General features: G+C 54.1%; 1 protein-coding gene across 14 annotated transcripts in view; it reads right to left on the bottom strand.

Moving 5' to 3' along the window:
* CACNA1B (calcium voltage-gated channel subunit alpha1 B) overlaps positions 1 to 22,044 on the bottom strand; it is a 252,505-nt gene that overhangs the window by 58,505 nt on the left and 171,956 nt on the right. For 7 of the 14 annotated variants that reach the window (XM_033238326.1, XM_033238335.1, XM_033238327.1 and 4 more), the window contains 11 exons: positions 20,072 to 20,201; positions 19,651 to 19,710; positions 17,818 to 17,924; positions 17,051 to 17,062; positions 14,970 to 15,066; positions 12,991 to 13,151; positions 9,113 to 9,250; positions 8,732 to 8,933; positions 8,252 to 8,416; positions 7,797 to 7,907; positions 7,254 to 7,337 (listed from right to left, as the gene is read on the bottom strand). In XM_033238326.1, coding sequence (XP_033094217.1) covers positions 7,254 to 7,337; positions 7,797 to 7,907; positions 8,252 to 8,416; positions 8,732 to 8,933; positions 9,113 to 9,250; positions 12,991 to 13,151; positions 14,970 to 15,066; positions 17,051 to 17,062; positions 17,818 to 17,924; positions 19,651 to 19,710; positions 20,072 to 20,201 — 1,267 coding nt within the window. The remainder of the gene's footprint in view (positions 1 to 7,253; positions 7,338 to 7,796; positions 7,908 to 8,251; positions 8,417 to 8,731; positions 8,934 to 9,112; positions 9,251 to 12,990; positions 13,152 to 14,969; positions 15,067 to 17,050; positions 17,063 to 17,817; positions 17,925 to 19,650; positions 19,711 to 20,071; positions 20,202 to 22,044) is intronic. The other 7 variants (XM_033238339.1, XM_033238337.1, XM_033238336.1 and 4 more) reach the window with 1 other exon arrangement.

The following is a 22,044-nucleotide window of genomic DNA, read 5'->3' on the forward strand; positions in this document are numbered from 1 at the left end:
TTTCCGAGTACTGTTTCAGCTGTTATCTCATGAGCTTTAATATATGGTATTTTCATTGTTTTTCTGTTGTTTATATTTTCTAATTTCCATCATTTCATCTTTTACCCACGACTTAGTCAGAAATTTCTTTCCTCAAAAGTGAGAAGGTACTGTGTTTCAGCCATACAGGCTCTGTGATCACTTTGCTTCTGTCCACACTGGCTCCCAGTGCACTTCCACACCCAGCAGGAGCTGTCTCTCCTTCTCCCTCTCTCTCTCTCCTCCTGCCTCCCCGCCTCTCTCTCTCTCTCTCTCTTTTTAGAGATAGAGTTTTGCTCCATTGCCCAGACTGGAATGCAATGGTACAATCATAACTCAGGGCAGCCTCGAACTCCTGGGCTCCAGCGATGCTCCCACCTCAGCCTCCCAAAGCTCTGGGAGTACAGGCTCGAGCCAGCGTGCCTGGCCCACTTGGGTCTCTTGATGTGGAATTCCCACAGGCTGCCAGAACCTGCTTTGCAGGAGGAGCCCAGGCTGCACTTTCCTGCCCCTCACTGGGACAACTCTGATGTGGCATCCACACCACCCTCAGAGCTCCCCTGAAGGAAGGAGCCCAAATTACATGGAATTGCTTGAAGCTGGATCTCTTCCTTATCCAACTGCCCCCCTCCTCACCAACTATTCCTGGAAACACTTCCTAAAAAATCACATTTGGATCACAGGTTCTGATCCAAAGACAGGTGGCACCAGAGGTGGTTCCTTGGAAGCTGACTCTAAGGATGGAGCCTTGGGGAGTGGCTCACTGGCCAGATTCTCCTCTGCTGGTGGGTGGTAAGTGAGGTGACAGTAACTCCTGCTGTGCTGTAGCATTAAAACTGCTGAAACCTTCATCTTGGGTAAATCTGTAAAGGGTTGAAAGGGGTGCAATAACGATGCTGCAAGACATCATCAGCATCCACAGGCTGTCAGGAATGGGCACTGCAAGGACGGTAGAGCTGGTGAACCATAGCTAAGTGTCCCCAGTTGCTCTGGGGAAAAAAAGTTATAAGTGTAAGTTGTCAATTAGCAACTCCAAGCATAACACAACTGTGGTCTGTGGTGGATTGTGCTGACCAGCCTGGGACTCAAGGGAGGACCAGGGCTCTGGAGAGGCCTCCACAAGTCTCTCGTGCTCCAGCGTCAGCACCCGGAGAGGGAGGGCAGGCCAGACATGCAGAGCAGGAACACCAGTGTGGGCGTGCCCCCAACACCGAGTTCTCAGATGCCTCGGGACTGCCTGGGCCTGCAGGAGCGTCCCCTCCCTGCTGGAGGACCTCATTTTGTCTTGCCTGAACACCTGCAGGAGTCTCAGCTGAGGTGGATGCTTTCCACAATGGTGCTCACTCTCCCCAAGATCCACCTCACTTCCCACACTGGCCACTAGACTCACAACTCGAGTTTTCACACAGGCTGACTGGGGAAGCGGTGGTCCTGCTGAGTGAGAAACCAAGGCTGCTCAGTGCAGCAAGGCTGCTCAGGGCTGTGTGATGTAATGGGTATGTGTGGGAGGAGTGTGGGAGGACCGTGGTGGGAGGGACTGGATAAGGATGGGTGGAAGACAGGCTGGATAAAAAACTATTTTTAGCCGGGCGCGGTGGCTCAAGCCTGTAATCCCAGCACTTTGGGAGGCCAAGACGGGCGGATCATGAGGTCAGGAGATCGAGACCATCCTGGCTAACACGGTGAAACCCCGTCTCTATAAAAAAAATACAAAAATCTAGCCGGGCGAGGTGGCGGGTGCCTGTAGTCCCAGCTACTAGGGAAGCTGAGGCAGGAGAATGGCGTGAACCCGGGAGGCGGAGCTTGCAGTGAGCTGAGATCCGGCCACTGCACTCCAGCCCAGGCGATAGAGTGAGACTCCATCTCAAAAAAAAAAAAAAAAAACTATTTTTAATGTAGGGGAGCTTTCTCCCATGACTCAGGATCCAATGCCCTGGCAAGGGCACCTGAAGCAGGTGCTGACAGGCTGCGGGGATGACCCCTAGGAGCTTGGAAAACCTCATGGCCCACATTAAACGAGGTGGGGGCGCCAGAACTGCCTGGGCAGATGCTGAGCACAGGACCAGAAGGCTCAGAGAGGTGGGCATGCTAGAAAGAACCTATCATGTACGATCTAAGTGCCCATGAGCCAACCAGCTTCTCAGAGCATTCTGGGAGGAGGGCACTGGCATCACGCACAAGGTCCCTGGTGGTTATCTCCCGCAGGCCAGGGTTGATGGGAGGAGACAGTCATGGAGCAGCGATTCTTTTGGGCAGAAGAGAAGGCTCCGGAGCTGCAGAGGCTCCATGGCAGCCCACAATCATACCAGGCTGTCTCCCTTCCACAGCTGGCTGCCTGGAACCACCACAGTGGGCGGCAAGGCCTCAATGGCAACCAAGAGCCCTGACCTGCAAAGGTCCACGGTGGCAGCTAATCAGCCGTGACATTCCTAGGGCAGGACAGAGGGGCAGCGCCAACAAGGATGCTGCTTGAGATGAATGTCCGTAAATATGGAACTCAAAGGAATCAAAGTAAGTGAGCAGAGGCTGGTATCAGCCACCACAGTGGACAAACACACTCCCTCCCTGTCTCTCAACCAGTCAGTTTCCAGATCCAGGGTCCATAGCTTAGAGGAGAGACGGGGCCCCCTTGCAGAAGAATCCTGCAACCCAAGAGGGAGTCTAGACAGCAGTCATTCATCTGCCCCTCCCCAAGAAGATCTAGCTTGTTTACTTGAGAGGTTGCACACTGGAGAAAGAAGAATCCCTGGACGTGTTGAAGGCTGCTGGATACAAGGTCCAAGATAACACTGATGCCAAGGAACTAAAATGAGATTGTGGCTCCATGTCAGAGTGTGCACAGGGGCCTGGGATTCATTGGTGTCCTGGCCCCTGTGCACACTGGTGTGCACAGGACACACTGGTGTCCTGGCCCCTGTGCCCGTCTCTCAGTGGTCTCGTGTGCCCGGGCAAAGCTGGTGTTCATTTGCCTCGTCCTAACTGGCAGAACCCGCCACACTGGCCCCTCAACACGTGAATTCGACATAACAATAGGAAAGTCCTCAACACCGACACCCCCCAGCCAAAACAGTAAATTATAACACTGCATCCAGTATGGAATGGAGAGGTTAGTGCCACCTTGAATAATTAAAAGACACAGGGGTGGTTGGTCTACACCCCATTCCCATTCAATTCACCAGTATGGACCGTGCAAGAAAACTGGATCACAATGGATCACAGTGGACTACTCCCCAAATAACCCAAGCACAGTACCCAGTGCTGTGGGAGATTCGATATCTTTAAAGAACAGATGTACTCAGCCTCTGGGACTTGGCACACAGGTGCCAACCTGGTGAGCACACTCTTCAGCAGTCACTGCTAGGCAGGGTCAGAAGCAGTTTGCATGCACAGCAGACATTCACGGTCTGACCCTATGTCACAACAGGGTCCAAAGGGACTCTTAATCATTTAGAATTCTTATTTTTATTTTTTAGAGACAGGGTCTCACTTTGTGGCCCAGGCTGGAGTGCAGTGATGCAATCATAGCTCACTGCAGCCTTGACTTCCTGGGCTGAGGCGATCCTCCCACCTCAGCCTCCTGAGTAGCTGGGACTACAGGCGTGTGTCACCATGCCTGGCTACTTTTTAAAATTTTTTGCAGAGACAGGGTCTTGCCATCTTGCTTAGGCTGGTCTCCAACTCCTAGACTCAAGTGATCTTTCTGCCTTGGCCTCCCAAAGCCCTGAGATCACAGGTGTGGGCCACTATGCCTGACCAAGACATTCTTCAGAAAACCACACTGGTCCACAACATTGATGACGTTGTATTACTTAGATCAGATGCCCTGACGAATCTTATAAGGATTCATGGACCTTCCACGTCAGTGAAGTTTTCAGGGGTCCGGTGGTCTTGGCTATGCCAGGACAAGGACTCCAAGGTAAGAGACAAGTTAGTGATTGCACCTCCCATTTCTACTGCAGGTAGGTTGCTTTGCGTTCTGGAGATGGTATAAGCCACTTAGGAAATACTGCTGTGACTCAAAACGCTGCCACGTTTGCGAGGTTTCAGAGCATGAGTGGGGTCTCTAACAGACCCATGTTGTGACAGCAATGGCCCTGCCACTTTGGCCACAAAACCCAGCAGCCCCCAGGGTCCTTGATGTGTATGTGGTAGGTAAGGATGCGGGGTAAAGTCCTGGGAAAGCCTCCACAGATAAGTCAGTGCAGACACCTAGCATTTGGGAGCAGGCCACGCCATCTACAGAACGGAAGCATAACGAGAGGGCCCAATCTAGCTCCTGGTCCTGGTGGCAGCTGTGTGTGTCACCAAGAGACATCGCTGTCTATGACACCACAGCATCTCCCCATAGTGATGTGCTGTCAGACCACCACAGGCCCAGTGAACAAGGGAAGGGCTCCTGACCTCTGTGAACAAACCCAAGCATATCTAGAGGACACAGCACCCAACATGTGGCCCAATCCCCCATGACACGCATCTCCATTGACCAATGACGTCCTCACCTCACTCCCGCCATCACCATGACACGCACCTCTGTTGACCATGACGTCCTCACCTCACTCCCGCCATTACCATGGAACGCACTTCTGTTGACCAATGACGTCCTCACCTCATTCCCGCCATCACTTCATAGGAATTCACTACAACTTAGGGGGAAACGCAGACCTGGCTTGTGGATGGGCTGCTTGGTGTACTGGTGCAGGCCTCACTACAGCCTCACATGGGAACAGCCTGACAGACAGTGGTGGAGCAGAGCCCTGGGCAGGGTACCTGGTCAGCTCCGTGTGTGGGGGAAAACAAGCTGCCTGTGCTGAGGATAACAGGGTCCGAGGCAGGCACAAACGGCTGGTCAGGACCCTGGAGGGAACAAGGTCTAGGGGAGAGGCAGAAAGGCAGGCCTTGGGAACAGGCATGGGGTACCGGCCTTTGTTTTGCGAACCAATGCTCACCATGGGGCACTAAAAACCAAGCACTGGGATAAGTCGACCAACAGATATCGGCTAGCCTCTGTCCTCACCAGCCCTAGTGTCCACACAACAGACCTCTGGATAGGGTGGCCATCATGGCCAAGAGCCTCTCAGCAGATGATCCAGCCATGACCACTGACGATTATCTACCTGGGGTGAGCAGAGAGCAACACTGGGCCTCCATTTGGTGCCATGCCTTGTGGCTGTCAACCAGCCACCTAGTGGCAAGCCGACTGTATCAGACCTCCTTCTCCTGGAAAGGGCAGTGATTTGTCTCAACCGGGATCCACCCACATCCCAGGTGTGGGTCTGCTTTCCTTGTGCAGCACCATGGCAGCACTAGCATCTCAGGGCTGGTGTCAGAGATTTCCCAACACAGGATTTCATATAACATCAGCTCGGAGCACACGCAGGGGATGCATGTGAGCCACGTGACCTCACGGTCCACTGGACCATCTAATGCAACACCACTCAGGAGATGCTGCCCTGACCTTAAAGGCAGAGATAACATGCCGGCTTGGTGAAACACTTCATGGGGTTGTGCTGCCATATTTCAAGAGGAACCAATGGCCAATCGATGGCACTGGGTGCCCAATCAGTAAAATGCACGGATCGAGGAAATGGTGAAAGGAGAAGTAGCCCCTCTCACCATCACTCCAGAAACCCAGTAGGTGTTTTGTGCTCATCTTCCCCAAATTTAGGTCTCGCAAATCTAGAGGCCCTGGTTCAAACAGGCGGAGAAGGTTCTATCACCCAACACCAAAAGCCATGGTGGCCACCTGGTCACTTGGGGCCGCTTGTGCCAAAAGGCCAGCAGGCATCACAAAGAGTGTCCATGCTGGCCAGATCACCTGACCCTCATTATTGTGAAGGGCAGAGCTGCCACTACATAGTTCTGGGAATCAGGGGCTTCATGGCACCTTTCTCCATGCTCCTATGAACATGCTCCTAGAAGCAGTCTCCACTGTGACTGGACTACTACAGCAGCCAGGATTGGATAAAGGAATGGCAGCAAGTAGGGACTCGAGATGCACAGGGCTGAGGGTCTGGGTCATCCCACCAGGCCAGCAACCAGTGCAGCAGAAGGCTGGCCACAGGTCAGGGGCTCTAGAAAGGGTGGTAGGGGGAATGGGATGATGAACATCAGCTCTGCTTGGACCAGCACAGCAGAGGGAGCTCTACTTTGTCTCCCAGAGACCATGACCAGCACCATCCTGAAGAATGAGCACAGTGAACCCAATGTGAAGTGTGGGCAGAACAGGAAGGAGCCCCGGCACTCTGGCAGGTCCTCCCGATGGTGTCAGACGTCCCTTCAGCCCTAACAGTTTGGGTGCAGAGGCTCCTTCACAGTACTCGTGGCTTACTCGGGGAGCCGGAAGCATCTGAGAACTGACACCCCAGTTGCAGCCCTCAGCCTAATGCCTTGCGGAGGGTGCAGAGGCAAACACGTTGCAGCTCCCTTTCCAGCAGGGATAGCTCTGAGGTGCGACCTAGGCTGCTGCCAGAAGTCCCCTGGGAGATGACCCACACTGACCCACCAGGACAGCTTGGGACGCAGCACTGCTGGTCCTTCTCTTACCACCCATTTCCCCACGCCCCTTTGCTGGTTTCTACTGGGAACACTACTTAAGAAGTAACTTTCACATGAGTGCTCGTTTCTGCATCTGCTTCTTGAAAATTCAACCTAAGACCAAACAAATGAGATTTCTGCCATTTATTTTCAGTGTAATGTGTTGTACTCAAAAAATGTTGCTTTATGATCAGATGCTCTGGCATTTGTTTAGACAAGCTGACATCCCAGCACTGGGCAATTTTAAGGCATAATCCACATATGTTTGATAAGAATGAGTATTTCCCCATATAAAGAGAGAGAGAGAGAGACGGTGGGGGGCAATATTTTCAAATATAAATCCTTACTGGTTTCAGTTTATAGATTTTTGATACCACCTTGTTAGATACACATTATACAGATACAAATTTAAGACTCACATCTTCTTGGTTAGTTGCTACCATGGAGCTCCAGGTAATTCTCAGGCCCAAAAGATCTTTGAGAACCACTTTCTTATTCAAGAAAGAACATCTGCTGAGGTAACACCCAATCCCTCAACTCCACCCCTGGAGTGAAGCCTGCACATGTCCAGGGGGTCCATCCAGGGGGTCCTGGGGAACCCAGGAGGAGGCCAACACAGGGCCTGGAGATGCACTGAGGGGAGCAGCCTCTAGAAGGAAACCACCTGGGGACCCTGAAGGAGGGACAGAAATGCTACTTACCGCAATCTCTGTTACTAAAATATCAGTAATACTTCCCAACACAGTGACAAAGTCAAAGACATTCCAGGCATCTCTGAAATAGTTCTAGAGAAAAAGAAGAGCAGTTAGTGCCAGCGGCTGATGAGGGCTCTGTCGGCAAAGAGGTATAGGTGGTGGCCCCGATCAGGAAATGGGTGAGGGTGACAGACACAGAGCACAGGGCAGACGGGCCACCCCAGGGGGCACAGCACAAGGCCAGAGCTAAGCAGATGTCAAAGCCAGGGACAAAGACACCTCCGGCCGGGGCAGAGGCAGGACTAAGGGCCATGTGTTCAAACGGGAAGAACCCAGCCCTGCCGGCCTCCCAGGACCTAGGCTGGGGGCAGAGCTCATGCAGCCGAGAGGGTCAGCACAGCCCCTTCCCCAGAGCCCCTGTAGTGTCACACACACTCTGGGTACTCAGAGAATTCCCAGCTCCAAATTGTGAGCCCCCAAAGGTCGCCCGACAGACGGGGAGCCAGAATGCAGGCTGTCAAAAGGCAAAGGGGGGACCAAAGCACGTACCAGCACCCCAAAGGCGATGATCTTCAGCACGCATTCCATGGAGAACATGGATGTGAACACGATGTTCAGGCACTTCAGCATCAGCTCGTACTCATAGGGTGCATCATAGAACTGCCCGGGGAAGACGTGCTGTTGGCCACGGGTTTGGCAGCCCCAAGACACCCCATCTGGGACCACCATGACCAAGCGAGGGGGGCGGACAGAACTCCATGCCCGCCCAGGCCTGGGACACCCCTTCCTGCTTTCCATGGGTCCTCCCAGAACCCCCCCACTGTCCCAGCCCACAGACAACAAAGGGAAACAGGATTCCACAGCCATCCCGTGCTGGCCAGGATGCAAGGCCATTGCTCTTTGGCTCATGCCGGGAGGAAGAAGGCTGACTCTCCACTCAGCCTCAGGGTCAGATCCCAATCCCTAGCGGCGCCAGCTCCCCCTCCGTGCTGAGCCCCACACACCTTCATCATCAGCACCACGGTGTTGAGGGCTATCATGGCCATGATGAAGTACTCAAAGGGTGGAGAGACCACAAATGTCCACGTCTTATACTGGAACGACTGCCTGTTTTGGGGCATGTACCGTGTCAGGGGTTTGGCGCTGATGGCGAAGTCAATACAAGCCCTCTGTAAGAGGAGAAAGGAGCACAGAGACTCAAAAGCAGAAAACCTACCCTATGGCATCTACTGCACCAGCCCCGTCTCACCAGCCCTCACAGGGAGCCCTGATGAGAAGGCAAATTGAGGCAGCCCAGACCTTCTCCAAGCAGGCCTCAACCCACCAAATCTGGTCCCTCTGCAGGAGAAAGGAGGCCCCGCCCCTGTGTTCGCAGACAGTGGCCGCCAAAGCTGACCCGGCTGTGAGTGATTTGTGCGCAGGAGGAAAGCCTGATGGTGCTGCTCACGCTGTCCACTGCAAGACTCCACAGAGCATCCACCTACCTCATTCTTTTCCAGGCTGCATTCAGACATCACCTTGTCCCCCTGCTCCTGGAAGGTGATGATGATCAAGGCCACAAAGATGTTGACAAAGAAGAAGGGAAAGACCACAAAGTAGACTACGTAGAAGATGGACAGCTCCATGCGGTACCCAGGGCTCGGCCCCTGCTCCTCATAGGTGGCATCCACGGAGTGTTTCAGCACCCTGGGCAAAGAGGACAGCATGTGTCAGGGGAACCCCCAAAGGAGACAGCCCTAAGAACTCAAGACCTGCATCACAAGGATGGGTCTGCTTCCACGCCTGAGCCCAGGGATGGAGGGAGGAAGAGAGGCCAAGCTCAGGGCCTGCCTGCCCCAGCCACGGAGAGCAGGATGAGCACTCACATGGGCCAGCCTTCTCCCGTGGACACTGTGAACAGCGTCAGCAGAGCCCAGAGCACATTGTCGTAGTGAAAGTCATATTTCTTCCACTGCCTGGGCTGAGCTTCCACTTCCTCCTTCTCATAATCCAAATACTGACCCCTGGGAATAAGAACATGGGAGGTTAGAGGGCAAAGACAAAAGATCCAAATAAAGCCACGTATCAACCGACACTGAAGAGAGTGTTGAAACCATTCCGTGCAGAAAGAATGGCCTCTCCAACAGATTGTGCTGGGACAACTGGATGTCCACATGCAGAAGGATGAATGCGACCCTACTTTACTCCACAGACAAAAATTAACTCGTGATGGATTCAAGACCTAAGTGTAAGGAGCTACAACTACAAAATGCTTAGAGGAAAACAGGGGCAAAACTTCATGACCTCAAATCTGGGAATGGATCCTTAGATGTGACACCAAAATCATGAGCAACAAAATAAAAAATACATAGATAAATTAGGCTGCATCAAAATCTGACATTTTTGTGCTTAGAGGACATCAAGAAAGTAAAAAGATAAATCCACAGAATGGGAAAAAGTACTTATTTCCTAATCCTCTGTCTGATAAGGGAGTTGTATTTAGAATATGTAAGTAACTATCCTAATAAATTAAAAAAAAAAAACAAATAAAAAATGGGTAAAGGATCTGAATAGACACTCCTCTGAAGAAGATACACAAATGGCTATTAAGCACATGAAACGCCACTCAACACCAGTCGTTATCAGGGAAAGGCAAATCAAAACCACTGCAAGACACCACTTCACCTGGACGATGATGGCTGTAAGTTTAAAAATACCCAAACTAAAAAGATGGAAAACAACAAGTGTTGGCAAGGATATGGGGAATTCAGAACCCTTGTGCATTGCTGGTGGGAATACACAATGCTTTAGCCACTTTGGAAATAGTCTAGCATTTCCTCAAACAGTTAAACACAGAGTTACCAATCACCCATTAATTCCACTTCTAGGTACATACCTACGAGAAGCGAAAACAGATCCACACAAAAATGTGGACACAAATGTGTAAGACAGCATCATTTATAACAGCCACAAGGTAGAAACAACTCAATGTTCATCAGCAGATGAAAGAATAAGGAAAATGTGGCACAGCAGAGAGCAGATATTCAGCCGTAACAGGGAACAAGGCTCTGACACAGGCCACTGCGTGGACAAACCTGAAAACATCACGCAAAAGAAGCCACTCACAAAAGACCACACATTGTATCATTCAGTTTACAAAAAATGTCCAGAACAGAGAGGGTTACAGAGATTAAAAACAGATTCCTAGTTGGCTAGGGGTGGGGACAGGGATGTAGGGGATGATAGTTAAAAGGTGCGGGTTTATTTTTCTTTTTTTTTTTTTGAGGTGTTGAAAACGTGTTCTAAAATTGACTGTGGCAATGGTTGCGTGTACCTGTGAACACACTAAAAATCTCTTAATTGCACACTTTCAGTGGATTGTTACAAACAAACAGTATAATGTGTCAGTTATACCTCAATAAAGCTGTTCTTTTGTTTTTCGGGGTTTTTTTTTTTTTTTTTTTTTTTGGAGACGGAGTCTTGCTCTGTCGCCCGGGCTGGAGTGCAGTGGCCAGTTCTCAGCTCACTGCAAGCTCCGCCTCCCGGGTTTATGCCATTCTCCTGCCTCAGCCTCCGAGTAGCTGGGACTACAGGCGCCCGCCACCTCGCCCGGCTAGTTTTTTGTACTTTTTAGTAGAGACAGGGTTTCACCGTGTTAGCCAGGATGGTCTTGATCTCCTGACCTCGTGATCCGCCCGTCTCGGCCTCCCAAAGTGCTGGGATTACAGGCTTGAGCCACTGCGCCCGGCCGGGGTTTTTTTTTTGTTTTTTTGTTTTTTTGAGACAGAGACTCGCACTGTCACCCGGGCTGCAGTGCAGTGGCACAATCTTGGCTCACTGCAACCTCCGCCTTCCAGGTTCAAGTGATTCTCCTGCCTCAGGCTCCCGAGTAGCTGGGATTACAGGTGCCCGCCACCACACTCGACTAATTTTTTGTATTTTTAGTAGAGACAGGGTTTCACTATGTTGGCCAGGCTGGTCTCCAACGCCTGACCTCGTGATCCACCCACCTCAGCCCCCCAAAGTGCTGGGATTACAGGTGTAAGCCACTGCGCCTGGCCTAAAGCTGTTTTGTTTTTGTTTTTGTTTTTTTTAAAACCCCATTACACTGGGTAAGAATGACCTTTTCAAATAAACAATGCTGAGTGAATTGGATATCTATCATCAGAAAACGTATCTTAACCCATACCTCATGCAACACATAAAAATCAACTTTCAAGTAAATTGCAGATCTTAATATGAAAGGCAAAAATAACACTTTTCAGAAGAAAACACAAGAAAACATGCCTGGCCTTGGGATAGATTTCTTAAACAGCATATAAAGAGTACTTAGCATAAAAGAATAAAAAGGATCAGTTGGACTATATTAAAATCAAGAACTATGGTTGGGTACAGTGGCTTACGCCTATAATCCCAGCACTCTGGGAAGCCAAGGCAGGAGGACTGCTTGAGCCCAGGAGTTCGAGACCAGCTTGGCAATATAGCAAGACCTCATCTCAACAAAAAATTTTAAAAATTAGCCAAGCATGGTGGCACATGCCTGTAGTCATCTGAGCTACTCAGGAGGTTGAGGAGGGAGGATTACTTGGGCCTGAGAGTTCGAGGCTGCACTGAGCTGCAATAGCAGCAATGCACTCCAGTCTGGGCAAAAGAGATCCTGTCTCAAAAAAAAAAAAAGAAAAAGAAAGAAGAACTTTGTTTTTTAAAAGACACCATTAAAAGAGTAGAAAGCACCATTCAGAGGAGGAGAAGACGTCCACGATCCGTACATGTGACAAAGAGTTCCTGTTCAGAACATTACATGATTCCTGGTAACCAACAGGAAAGAAGCAGACAGCAGACACAGGACCACAGGCAGACACTTCCAGAAAAGAACACCTAAGCAGCCAATCCCCCTAGGAAAGGGGGCTCAATCTCACAAGTATAAAATTAAACCACGGTGAATGACCACAACACCCAGAAAGGCAAGACAGAAAACACCAAGATTTAGCTAGGATGTGGGGCTGGAAAGAGTGTAATTTCACACAAGGGCCTGGCAGCATCTACTAAGGCTGAGCACACACACACCCAGGACCCGGCAATTCCACTCCTAGACAGATACACCTCCCTGAACTGCTACTGCTCCCTGGCGGACATGTGCACGTGCAGCCACGTGCCCAGCCGCAAACAGCCAAGTGCCCATCACTCACCAGTATAGGAGGATATTCACATAGAGGCAGCTGGGACACTGCTGCGTGGGCAGGAAGACACTGTGGGTATTGCCTGGCCCAGGGTCCACACCGGCAGCTACCCAGCTCTTCCCCAGCTCTTCCCCAAGGCCCGTCTCCTGTCTGCTTTGGAGGCAGGGCTGGGCACAGGAAGCTCTGAGGCCTCATGCGGACAGTGACAGTGGCTCCAGTCATCGGGCAGTCCCTCTGCCTTACAGCCTAGCCAAGATCTCTAGGGCTTAGAGAAGCCCTGCCGAGTGGGTACCTTGAGCTCCCTGGATGTCTGTGTCCCTCAGAACATACCTGGCTCCTGACCCTGCTGAGAAAGAAGTGCTGGGGGCCCCTGGTGTGGTGCTGGGGAGGGATGCATTCCCGTCTTCTGTGGTGATACTAGCACTTCTCAAGCAAGCCCCTCCCTGACCCTCAGGCAGGCTCCGTGATGCTCGCAGTGGAGTCTCCCACGCCATGTGACCAGCTCCACCTGATCCCAAGGAAACTCCCAGTGTTGTCTGCATCATGGGACTCTGTGTCTCACCTTGCACCCTGCCTCAGTTTACCTGCAGTCTCTCTCCAGCTCCTTGGATTCATCTGTGCAGTAGAAAAACTTCCCTTTGAAGAGCTGCACCGCAATGACAGCAAAGATGAACATGAAGAGCATGTAGACAATCAGGATGTTGAGAACATTCTTCAGGGAGTTCACCACACAGTCAAACACAGCCTGCAGGAGGAGGGGCGGAGCCATGAGGGGGTGGAACCATGGTGGGAGGGTGGGGCCATGAGGAAAGGGGTGGAGTCATGGTGGAGGGTGGGGCCATGAGGAAAGGGGTGGAGTCATGGTGGGAGGGTGGGGCCATGAGGGGAAAGGTAGGGCCATGGGGAGGGGTGGAGCCATGAGAGGGGTGGAGCCATGAGGGCAGCTGCAGAGCCATGATGAGGGGGTGGAGCCAAGGTGGGAGGACATGGCCATAAGGAATGGGTGGGGCCACGAGGAAAGGGGTGGAGTCATGGTGGGAGGGTGGAGCCATGAGGGGAAGGGTGGGGCCATGATGAGACGGGTGGAGCCATGGTGGGGGGTGGGACCATGAGGAGAGGAGTGGGGCCATGGGGAGAGGAGTGGAGCCATGACAGGAGATGGAGCCACAGGGAGGGGCTAGAAGCAGGAAAGGACGTGAAGGGGCCCAGAAGAGAGGACCTACAGGATGGAAACCTGAGGACCACTGACATCCAGGTGGCCCCCAGGCATTCCAGGGCCCTGCAAGGCCCTCAGGCCCCTGACCACAGAGAGGCTCCACCGCCAGCTTCCTTGACACAGAAGACTAGTGCTGTGTCTCTTGTGAGGGGAGGCCTCTTGGCCCGGATGGAGGGGCAGGAGGTGCTAGAGGCAGCGGCTGGATGCCTAGGAGGCCCGACCTCACAGGTCAGAGTTCAGACACAGAAACAGGAGTGACCAGGAGCCCAGGCCGAGCTGCACCAGGAGGCGCTGGGCCTGTGCAGAGAGAGTGCAGCCAGGCTCTGCCCTGCACTTGCACCCTGCCCCTCAGGAAAGCAATTTGGGCAAACTGAGGATAAACCAGTAGGCTCCAGGACAGAGACACATGTGCCCTGTGGCCCAAGGCCAGCCTGTCATCAGCCATCACCACCTGAGGCTTTCTCTCGGGTCTTTCCCAACCTGGAAGCTCAGCGTTCCCTGTGCACATCATGCTGCCCTCAGAGCTGGGAAGACACCTCCCAGGCTGCCCTGATCTGGCTGTGATGGGAAGGTGGGGCCACAACTGTCTCCCACAAAGCAGCCTGGCACACTGTGGATGACCACTGCACAGCGCCACTCGGTGCCACTCCTCCCTGGACCCAGTGGGCCTCCGACGCCTTCCCCAGCTGCCTGCCAGCCCACTCCTTCACATACAGGTTCTAAGCAAACCTTCTTCTCTAAGTCCCACATTGCCTCAGGTCTCAGTGGCTTGATTTCCAGTAAAAGAATCGGCTGCATAAAGGTTTGGGAGATGAAGTGAGCCAAAACTTTCTTCTCTAAGTCCCACATTGCCTCAGGTCTCTATAGCTTGATTTCCAGTAAAAGAATCGTTTGGGAGATGAAGTGAGGTGAAGCACATAAAGCAATTCACACAGGGCCGAGCACAAGCTCACAATGACTAGGTTTCTCGTGGCCCTACGAGTGTGGGTTTACACTCTGTCTTTATCCAGAAGCTCAGCCCGTGCCCATCCCCCTCTCAGCAGCCAAAGTCCCAAGCCCCTGACCTCCAGCATCTCCCTCCACCACCCTGCGCCTGTCCCGCAGCCTTTTCCATACTGCACTGCAGCTGCTGAAGAAAAACCTTGTGCTGCGTGGTCCTGCTGGGCTAAGGAGGATTCTCACAGGAGGCTGCTGGGAACAAGGTCTACTTGGGGTAATCGGGGCTTACAGCTGAGTGAGCCCAACCCCCTCACGCAGGGGTGTGATGTGAGCACACACACTCATGCACACACATGCACACGCACACATGCACAGCACATCCCTCAAGCCCCAACTCCAGGCTCCAACCTTGAGCTTGGGCAGCCGTTTGATGGTCTTGAGGGGCCGCAGGACACGAAGGACTCTCAGGGACTTGATGGTATTGATGTCTTTCCCTTTGGATCCTCTAGAAGGGAGAAGCCACAGATGCAGACAGGCAGGAGGCGTGGGTGTGCCCAGCTCCCACGTGGCCCCCCAGGGCCTGGGTCCTGCTCCCCTGTGCGTTTTGTCTCAGCCTCCAGGGTGGAGGACACATGAGCAGAGGCCTTGCCCTGCAGGTGCCACAGGCCACCATGACTCTTCCCAGAGGCTGCCTGGCCCAGGCCTCATCTAAGGACAGGAGCTGGGACCACGGCAGCAGCATCTGGTGCATGAGGAGAGGAACCATCACCCTGACACCCATCCCACCCACCCCAGCTTCCAGGAAACGAGGACAGAAGGGACCTGCACGAGCACTGCAGACCCAGAAGTGGAGGCCCACAAGCACATTTCTAGGGCTAGAATCTTCTGGAAGGGCTTTTTTCCTTGCTTTTTGGGCTGGCTAGAGGGAGGTAAAGGGGACTTGTCTGGCCTCTGCCCTACAGATCTCCTCAGTCGCCCTAACATTCCTCCCGCTGACATGAAACTGACAGCAGGAAGACAGAAGAGGGGAAGGAGAGTAAGAAAGAGAAAAAGTCAGACCAATACAGAGGCAATGCAAGAGGCAGGGTGGACTAAGACAAACAAGGGGAGAGGGAGGGAGGGAGGGAGGGAGGAAGAGCCACAGAGACAGACATATCAACGCGACCCAGAAAGCAGCAGACAGGAAAACTCATGCAGGGCACAGACAGCAAGACAGGAAGTCGGGGAAAGAAAATTCCAGGCACAGAAGCAAGCAGAAGTACAGAATCAGCGGGCCTCGATCAGGGCCCCTCCAAAAAAAAAGCCAGGGCAGACCCATGTAGCTGCCTCAGCCTGTCAGGGACACAGAAATTAGCAGGTTCTGCAGACTGGACCTCCCATGACCCTACTGAGGCCGGGCCGGCAGTGTCGAGGAGAGGTTTCCTCCTAAGAAGGTCCCCGTTCTCAGAAGCAAAGCCACTCTACTTGGTGGGAGGTGAGGGTGGGAGCTGAGGCCTCAGGGCTGGGTGGGATTCACTCACACATGGAGCCCTTCCCCACCCTGCTCAGAGGCCACATCCCACCACATTCCCCGGGGAAGGCCAGCTTGTAGGGGCAGCCCTGCCCCCTGTGCTCTTCTGGGGCTCCAGCAACACTTGGGGCTGAGCAGGGAGTGCTCAGTCACCCTGAGCCGTGTGGCTACATGGTCCCTTCTTCTCCCCTGACTGTAGCCTACACTCCAGAATCAGATCAACTCCCCCTGAAACGCTTCCAGATGGGAAGAACCCAGCCTCCTGTCTCCATTACCCACTCTCAAACCAGCTTCCTCCACCAGCTGAGGGAAGAGGGGACAGGGGCAGGAGGGAGGGGATACTGTTTTGTCGCCCAGTAAATGAGGCTTTCTGGGGGAGTGTCCATCTGGGGCCTACTCCTTTTCTCCTGCTCTGAGGCTGCTTGGATGGGCCCAACCCCTTCCCCTCCTCCTGACTGGGGGACCCCTGGCTGCAGTGTTCCCACTCCCAAGGCCTATGTTGATGCTTTAGCAAAGTTCTCATTCCTTTATCACAGAAAGAGGAGACAGTGGGAACTGCAGGGGGCTGGAGTGGAGAGGAAAGAGAGGAAAGAACGCCAGTCTTCCGGAGAGGAGCTGCACTGGAAGCACCTTACGATGTCCCCGGTCCTTGGGCTGTGGCCACAGGTGGCAGTTCCCTCCCGGAGCCCTTGCTGCCCTCCAGGCCAATGGCCCCAGTCTCCAGCCCTCACTGGGGACAGCCTGTTCACCAGGAAGCTCCTCACCAAGAGCTGACCATGCCCAGCTCCAGCCCAGCTCCCCGCCCCGCTCCCAGAGGCATGGCAGGAACCCCTGGCCGGGGACTTGGCTCCCGGCAGCATGCGCCCCGATGGGGTGAAGGTGGATGAGCGGGGGGTGAGGCTGGAGATGAAATGACCCAAGAAGGGCTGCTGGAATGCTGTGATGTCAGGGGCAGCGTGTGGGGGAGAGCAGGCATTACCCCACGAAGCTCCTGCCGAGTCCAGCAAGAGGAAGACAAAGAGAACAGAGTCAGTGGCGCCAGGAGCAGCCCTCCCAGCGGCTCGGAGAGATGTGGACCCTCCCTCATGTCTGTCGTCCACTAGGGGCCTTCCTTGTCTCTGGATCTCACCCCACAACTCCCCGCTGTATTCCCATCCCCAGCTGTAGCGGAGCCCCCAATGACAGCCTCCACGTAGGATCTGGGGAAGCCAATTCCAGGTCCAGCCACAGCAGGGCCAAGTGCCACTGGCTCAGGAGTCAGAGACGTCTAATGCCCCAAGAGGGGAAGGCGACCACCAGTTCTGCCTTGGGCGAAAGCACCAGAGGTCTCCCCAGGTCAGGAGCAGACTTGCCTCAGAGCAGGTCAAGGTGAAATTGCCTCCAAGGACCCTGGGAGGCAAACGCTGGGCACACCAGAGGCTGTGCCACCCGGTCCCAGAGCCACAGGCCACACCAGGGCTTCCCAGCCCCACACAGTCCCCACCCCTCCAGGCAGGGGGGGATGGTCCCAGGGTCACAGGCCACGCCAGGGCCCTACCTAGTTTGAGAGCCACAGACAGACCTCAGGACCCCCTAACCCCATGCAGCCCCGCCCCAAGCAGGCAGGGACAGTCCCACATAGACAGCGACAGAGCCACAGACAGCCCAGGGAGGCCCACAGCAGGGCCTCTTCCTTCTTCCCTCACCCTCATGCCCATCGTGACTCTGGGGGCTCTCCCCAGCCAGAGCAGAGCAAACGTTACTTACGAGAAAGCAAACGCCACCAGGGCGCCACTGACCACAATGAAGTCCAGAATGTTCCACAAGTCCCGGAAATAGGCCCCAGGGTGAAGCAGCAGTCCCAAGTCGATCATCTAGGAGGGAGAAACACACTTCAGGTACATGATAATCCAGAAAAGATAGGCAGAGGCCAGGCGCGGGGGCTCATGCCTGTAATCCCAGCACTTTGGGGAGGCTGAGGCAGGCGGATTGCTTGAACCCAGGAGTTGGAGACTAGCCGGGGCAACACACTGAAATCCTGTCTCTCAAGAAAAAGTAAAACATGGCCAGGCATGGTGGCTTACGTAAGCCTGTAATCCCAGCACTTTGGGAGGCTGAGGCAGGTGGATCACCTCAGCTCAGGAGTTCAAGACCAGCCTGGATGACATGGTGAAACCCCATCTCCACCAAAAATACAAAAAATAGCCGGGCGTGGTGGTGCACACCTGTAATCCCAGCTACTTGAGAGGCTGAGGCATGAGAATTGCTTGAACCCAGGACACAGAGACTGCAGTGAGCTGAGATCACGCCACTGTACTCCAGCCTGGGTGACAGAGTGAGACCCACTCTCAAAAAAACAAAACAAAACAAACCCAGAAAGACAGGCAGAGCAAGGCTCCAGAGTCATGAGGGAGGAATATAGCTCTAGGTCCCCGTGGAAGGCTCAGTGTGGCTGAGTGTGCATGCATGTGCACACCTGTGACTTCAGTGCACCTTAAAGACACCTGCGCACGCCCTGCCAGAGTAGGGAGGCACAGCCTAGGTCACACCTCGCAGGGCCTCAGTGGCCTTTGGACCTCAATGCCGTGGACCCAAATATCCCTACACGGCTCATGACCAGCTGAGATCCTGCCTGGGCTCCCAGCTTCCCTTCAGTCTGAATAAGACTGAGGCCTCCATCTCCATCTGCTCCTCCACCGCAGAGCTGTAGGCACACATGGCCCCAGGGAGCTCAGAGCTCGCCCAGATCCCCTGCAGGCAAGCTCAGAGCAGCAGGACGGCAGTTCCACAGACCTTCACTTGCATCCTGGCTCTGTCACTCCTGCTGCTGCAATTCTGGGCCAGCACCATAACCTGACTAAGTGTCTGTAAAATTGGGATAATGACGCCCACCCCACAAAATTTTGCAAGAGTGAAATAGCAGAGGTAACGTGTTCATGCATCTGCTGTCGGTGCTCCATATGCACACGCTTCCCTGTGTGCATGCATGCGGGCACACACACCCCCTAAGCTGCACGGAAGTCATGGATGTGCAGCTGTGTGCACACTCAATCACACTGAAGGCACACCTGCATAAACGCACAAGGGCCACACTAGTCAGACAGTGATATGGGGGGACCTCGTACCAACACTTAGAGGCAGACAAGGAAGGACTCTGAATCTATCATAAGACAAATGCCCTCCTAAATTCAAGTCTTCAGCACCCACTTCCAACAATCTTCCAACACTCTCTCTCTCCCAGGTCTCCTCCTCCCCAAGCCAATGCCACGCAGCCCTCCTCCTTTGCTGTCCCAAGAGGGAGGGCCTCCGCCCACATGTGCACACTGGAGAGAGACTGTAGCTCACGTGTTCAAGAAACCAGGGCAAGTGGAGGCCCAGGCACGACGCTGGGGAGCACTCCCAGTGGGGGACGTAATTTCCTCAGTGAACGACAAAGCCTCTTTGCACACGTTCACGTGCTGAGCACACACCCAGTTCACACCTACCATATGTCTTAAGAGTTTATAGGAATCGTGGTTCAACCCCTGCCCTGGTCCCATCTCAATCATGAGGGAGGGAAAGCAAAACACTGGGGTCACGAGGGGCAGCCACATATCTCACCTTTATCACCATCTCAAAGGTAAAGACACCAGTGAAAATGTAATCCAGGTATTTCAGAGCCTGAAACCAAAAGGAAGGTTACTGTCAAAAGCTGGGCTGAAACCTAAGCCAGGGTGCCCTCAGTGGCTCCGAGGTTTTCCTCCAGGCCTCTAAGCAGTCAGCCAGGGAGCCAGGAAGCCTGTGGACAACGGTCCTGGGAGGGGGTCTCCGACAAGCCTGTCTGGGAACAGGCCCCCTCTGCCGCACCGTCTTCCTGTCTCCAGACCTTTGGTCCTGCACTCCCAGGCACACAGAGAGAGGAAGGAGGGGTGTCCTGTGAGAAGACAGGACAACAGTCCCACCCCAGCCCCTTGGGCTCCTGGGAAGGCACCCAACTCCCGCCCCACAGCCTGGCGGGGGCCCAGCCGTCCGGGCCACTCACATTGTTCCTGGGCGAGTCCGTGCGCACTGGGTCCTCAGCAGCCAGGGCGATGCTGCTCAAGGCGATGACCACGAGAATGACCATCTCAAAGTACCTCATGGTCACGATGTAGTGACAGAAGCGGCGGAGCCTGTGAGGGAACGCACGGATCACAAGGCCCACCCGCTGGGTGCGCCAGCCCCCTGCCACAGGCAGGCTCAGCCCGTCCCGCAGAAACGGCTCTGGGCTGCCTCAGGAAGCTGTGGCCCCAGAGCTTCGCTTGGTCCCTGTGGTTGGAGGTGGCAGCCAGGTGACGGAGAGCGGCTGAGATTCCTGAGAGGGCCTCCTGGGATAGGGAGTGGGGAAGGCTGCAGACCCTCACAGCAGGGGTCAACAAAGCAAAGCTCACAGGCCAGATCGGGCTGACTTGTTTGTGTGAATAAAACTTCACTGGAGTACAGCTACATCCACTCATTACCAACTGTCCATGCAGCCAACAGCAGTCTTAACGCCAACAGCATCAACTACCCAGCCCTTTCACAGAGAGGTCAGCTGTGGGCAGCAGGGAGGGAGTTGCTCAGAGAGGAAGAATTTCAGCATCAACATTCTCAGGGAGAGCAGGTCTCTCTCGCCCTACGAAAGTTCTCTGGGGCCTGTGCGGGGTGTGTGCCCTGTCCAGGCTCCCAGGGTGCATATGAACATGCTCCACACACTGCCACATGCTCGCCTTTTGCTCCAGTCCCATCTGCCTGACTCACTTGTTCAATATTACTGAGCACCTACCCATCACAAGGGCTGTGCTCTGGCGGTGCCTCCCCTGCCTCGCAGGCATGCCCACCGCCCCCAGTCCTCTCAGCTCTTCCTCTCACCCACACCTACGAACCCCCAAGGGCCATCCACCTTAAGCGGCTGCCCACATCTCCCTCTTCCTTGAAGGGAATTCTGCCATCTAGCTCCTGCCCCTGCGTCCACAGAGCTGTTCATCCCCGGCCCACCGCCAGCCTGCTGCTGCCTCCGCCCTTGCCACTTCCCTTCCTTAAAAGGGCTGCCTTTCCTTCTAATTCAGCCGTCACCCACTCCAACTTGTGTCTGGGTTTCTGGCACTCAGCTCTACCCCAGCTCAGATCCTAAGTCCACCTGGCCATGAGACATCCCCAGCCGCCCCAGGCTTTGCAGGGTCTGCAGGCGGGATCCCAGCAGCACTGCTGGTCTCAGTGAATGCAGTGCCTTCCGCCACTGTCAGGCAGAAACTGGGTGTCATCCTCGATGTCTCCTTCCCCTTCCACATCTAATTTATCACCAAATTCTGTAGATCTTGCCACTAAAATTCCTCCACACGCACTTAACTTCCAAACCTCACCACTATGAGTACCCTGGTCTAACCACCACTGCCCCTCCCTGAAACCCTTACCATCTACTCAGTGGCCTCCATCTGCAGTCTCCCCATAAAAGGGCCCTGCTGGGCTGCAATCTGAGTGCCCCACCGTGCACATATCCCACGCTTCTCACTGTGCTCTGGGATGGTGTGACCCCCCAACGCCACAAGAGAACACCCAGCTAGCCCCGCCTACCCTTTGTGTTCCAACCCAGCTCTGTCCTCAGCTGTTTGCCGACTGCTGGCTTCTACTTCTGGGCTACTGTGAACACTCCGCTAGTTCCTCCCTTCTCCCCTCTTCACCTTAACTCTTACTCATCCTTCAGGTTTCAACCAAGATGTCACTGCCACCAGAAAACCTCCCTGGCCTTCTCTCACCTGCTCCCAGAATGCCAGTGCCTTCCTGTGTTTCCATTTCCACACCAGGTTACCGCCCCTCACCTGCCACTGCACTGCTAGTCCTGACATGGCAGGGTCCATGTCTGTCTCCATGACCGCTTTACTCCTAACCACAGCAGAGCACGGTAAGCTCCCAAGACATGTGTGTTGGATAAAAGACTGATGGGAGGGAGGAGGCAGGAAGAGGGGTAACACAGGGCTTGGTGGAAAGACGGTTGGG

This window comes from Trachypithecus francoisi, unplaced genomic scaffold (genome assembly GCF_009764315.1).
Source record: "Trachypithecus francoisi isolate TF-2019V2 unplaced genomic scaffold, Tfra_2.0 Lachesis_group16, whole genome shotgun sequence".
Lineage (NCBI taxonomy): Eukaryota > Metazoa > Chordata > Mammalia > Primates > Cercopithecidae > Trachypithecus > Trachypithecus francoisi.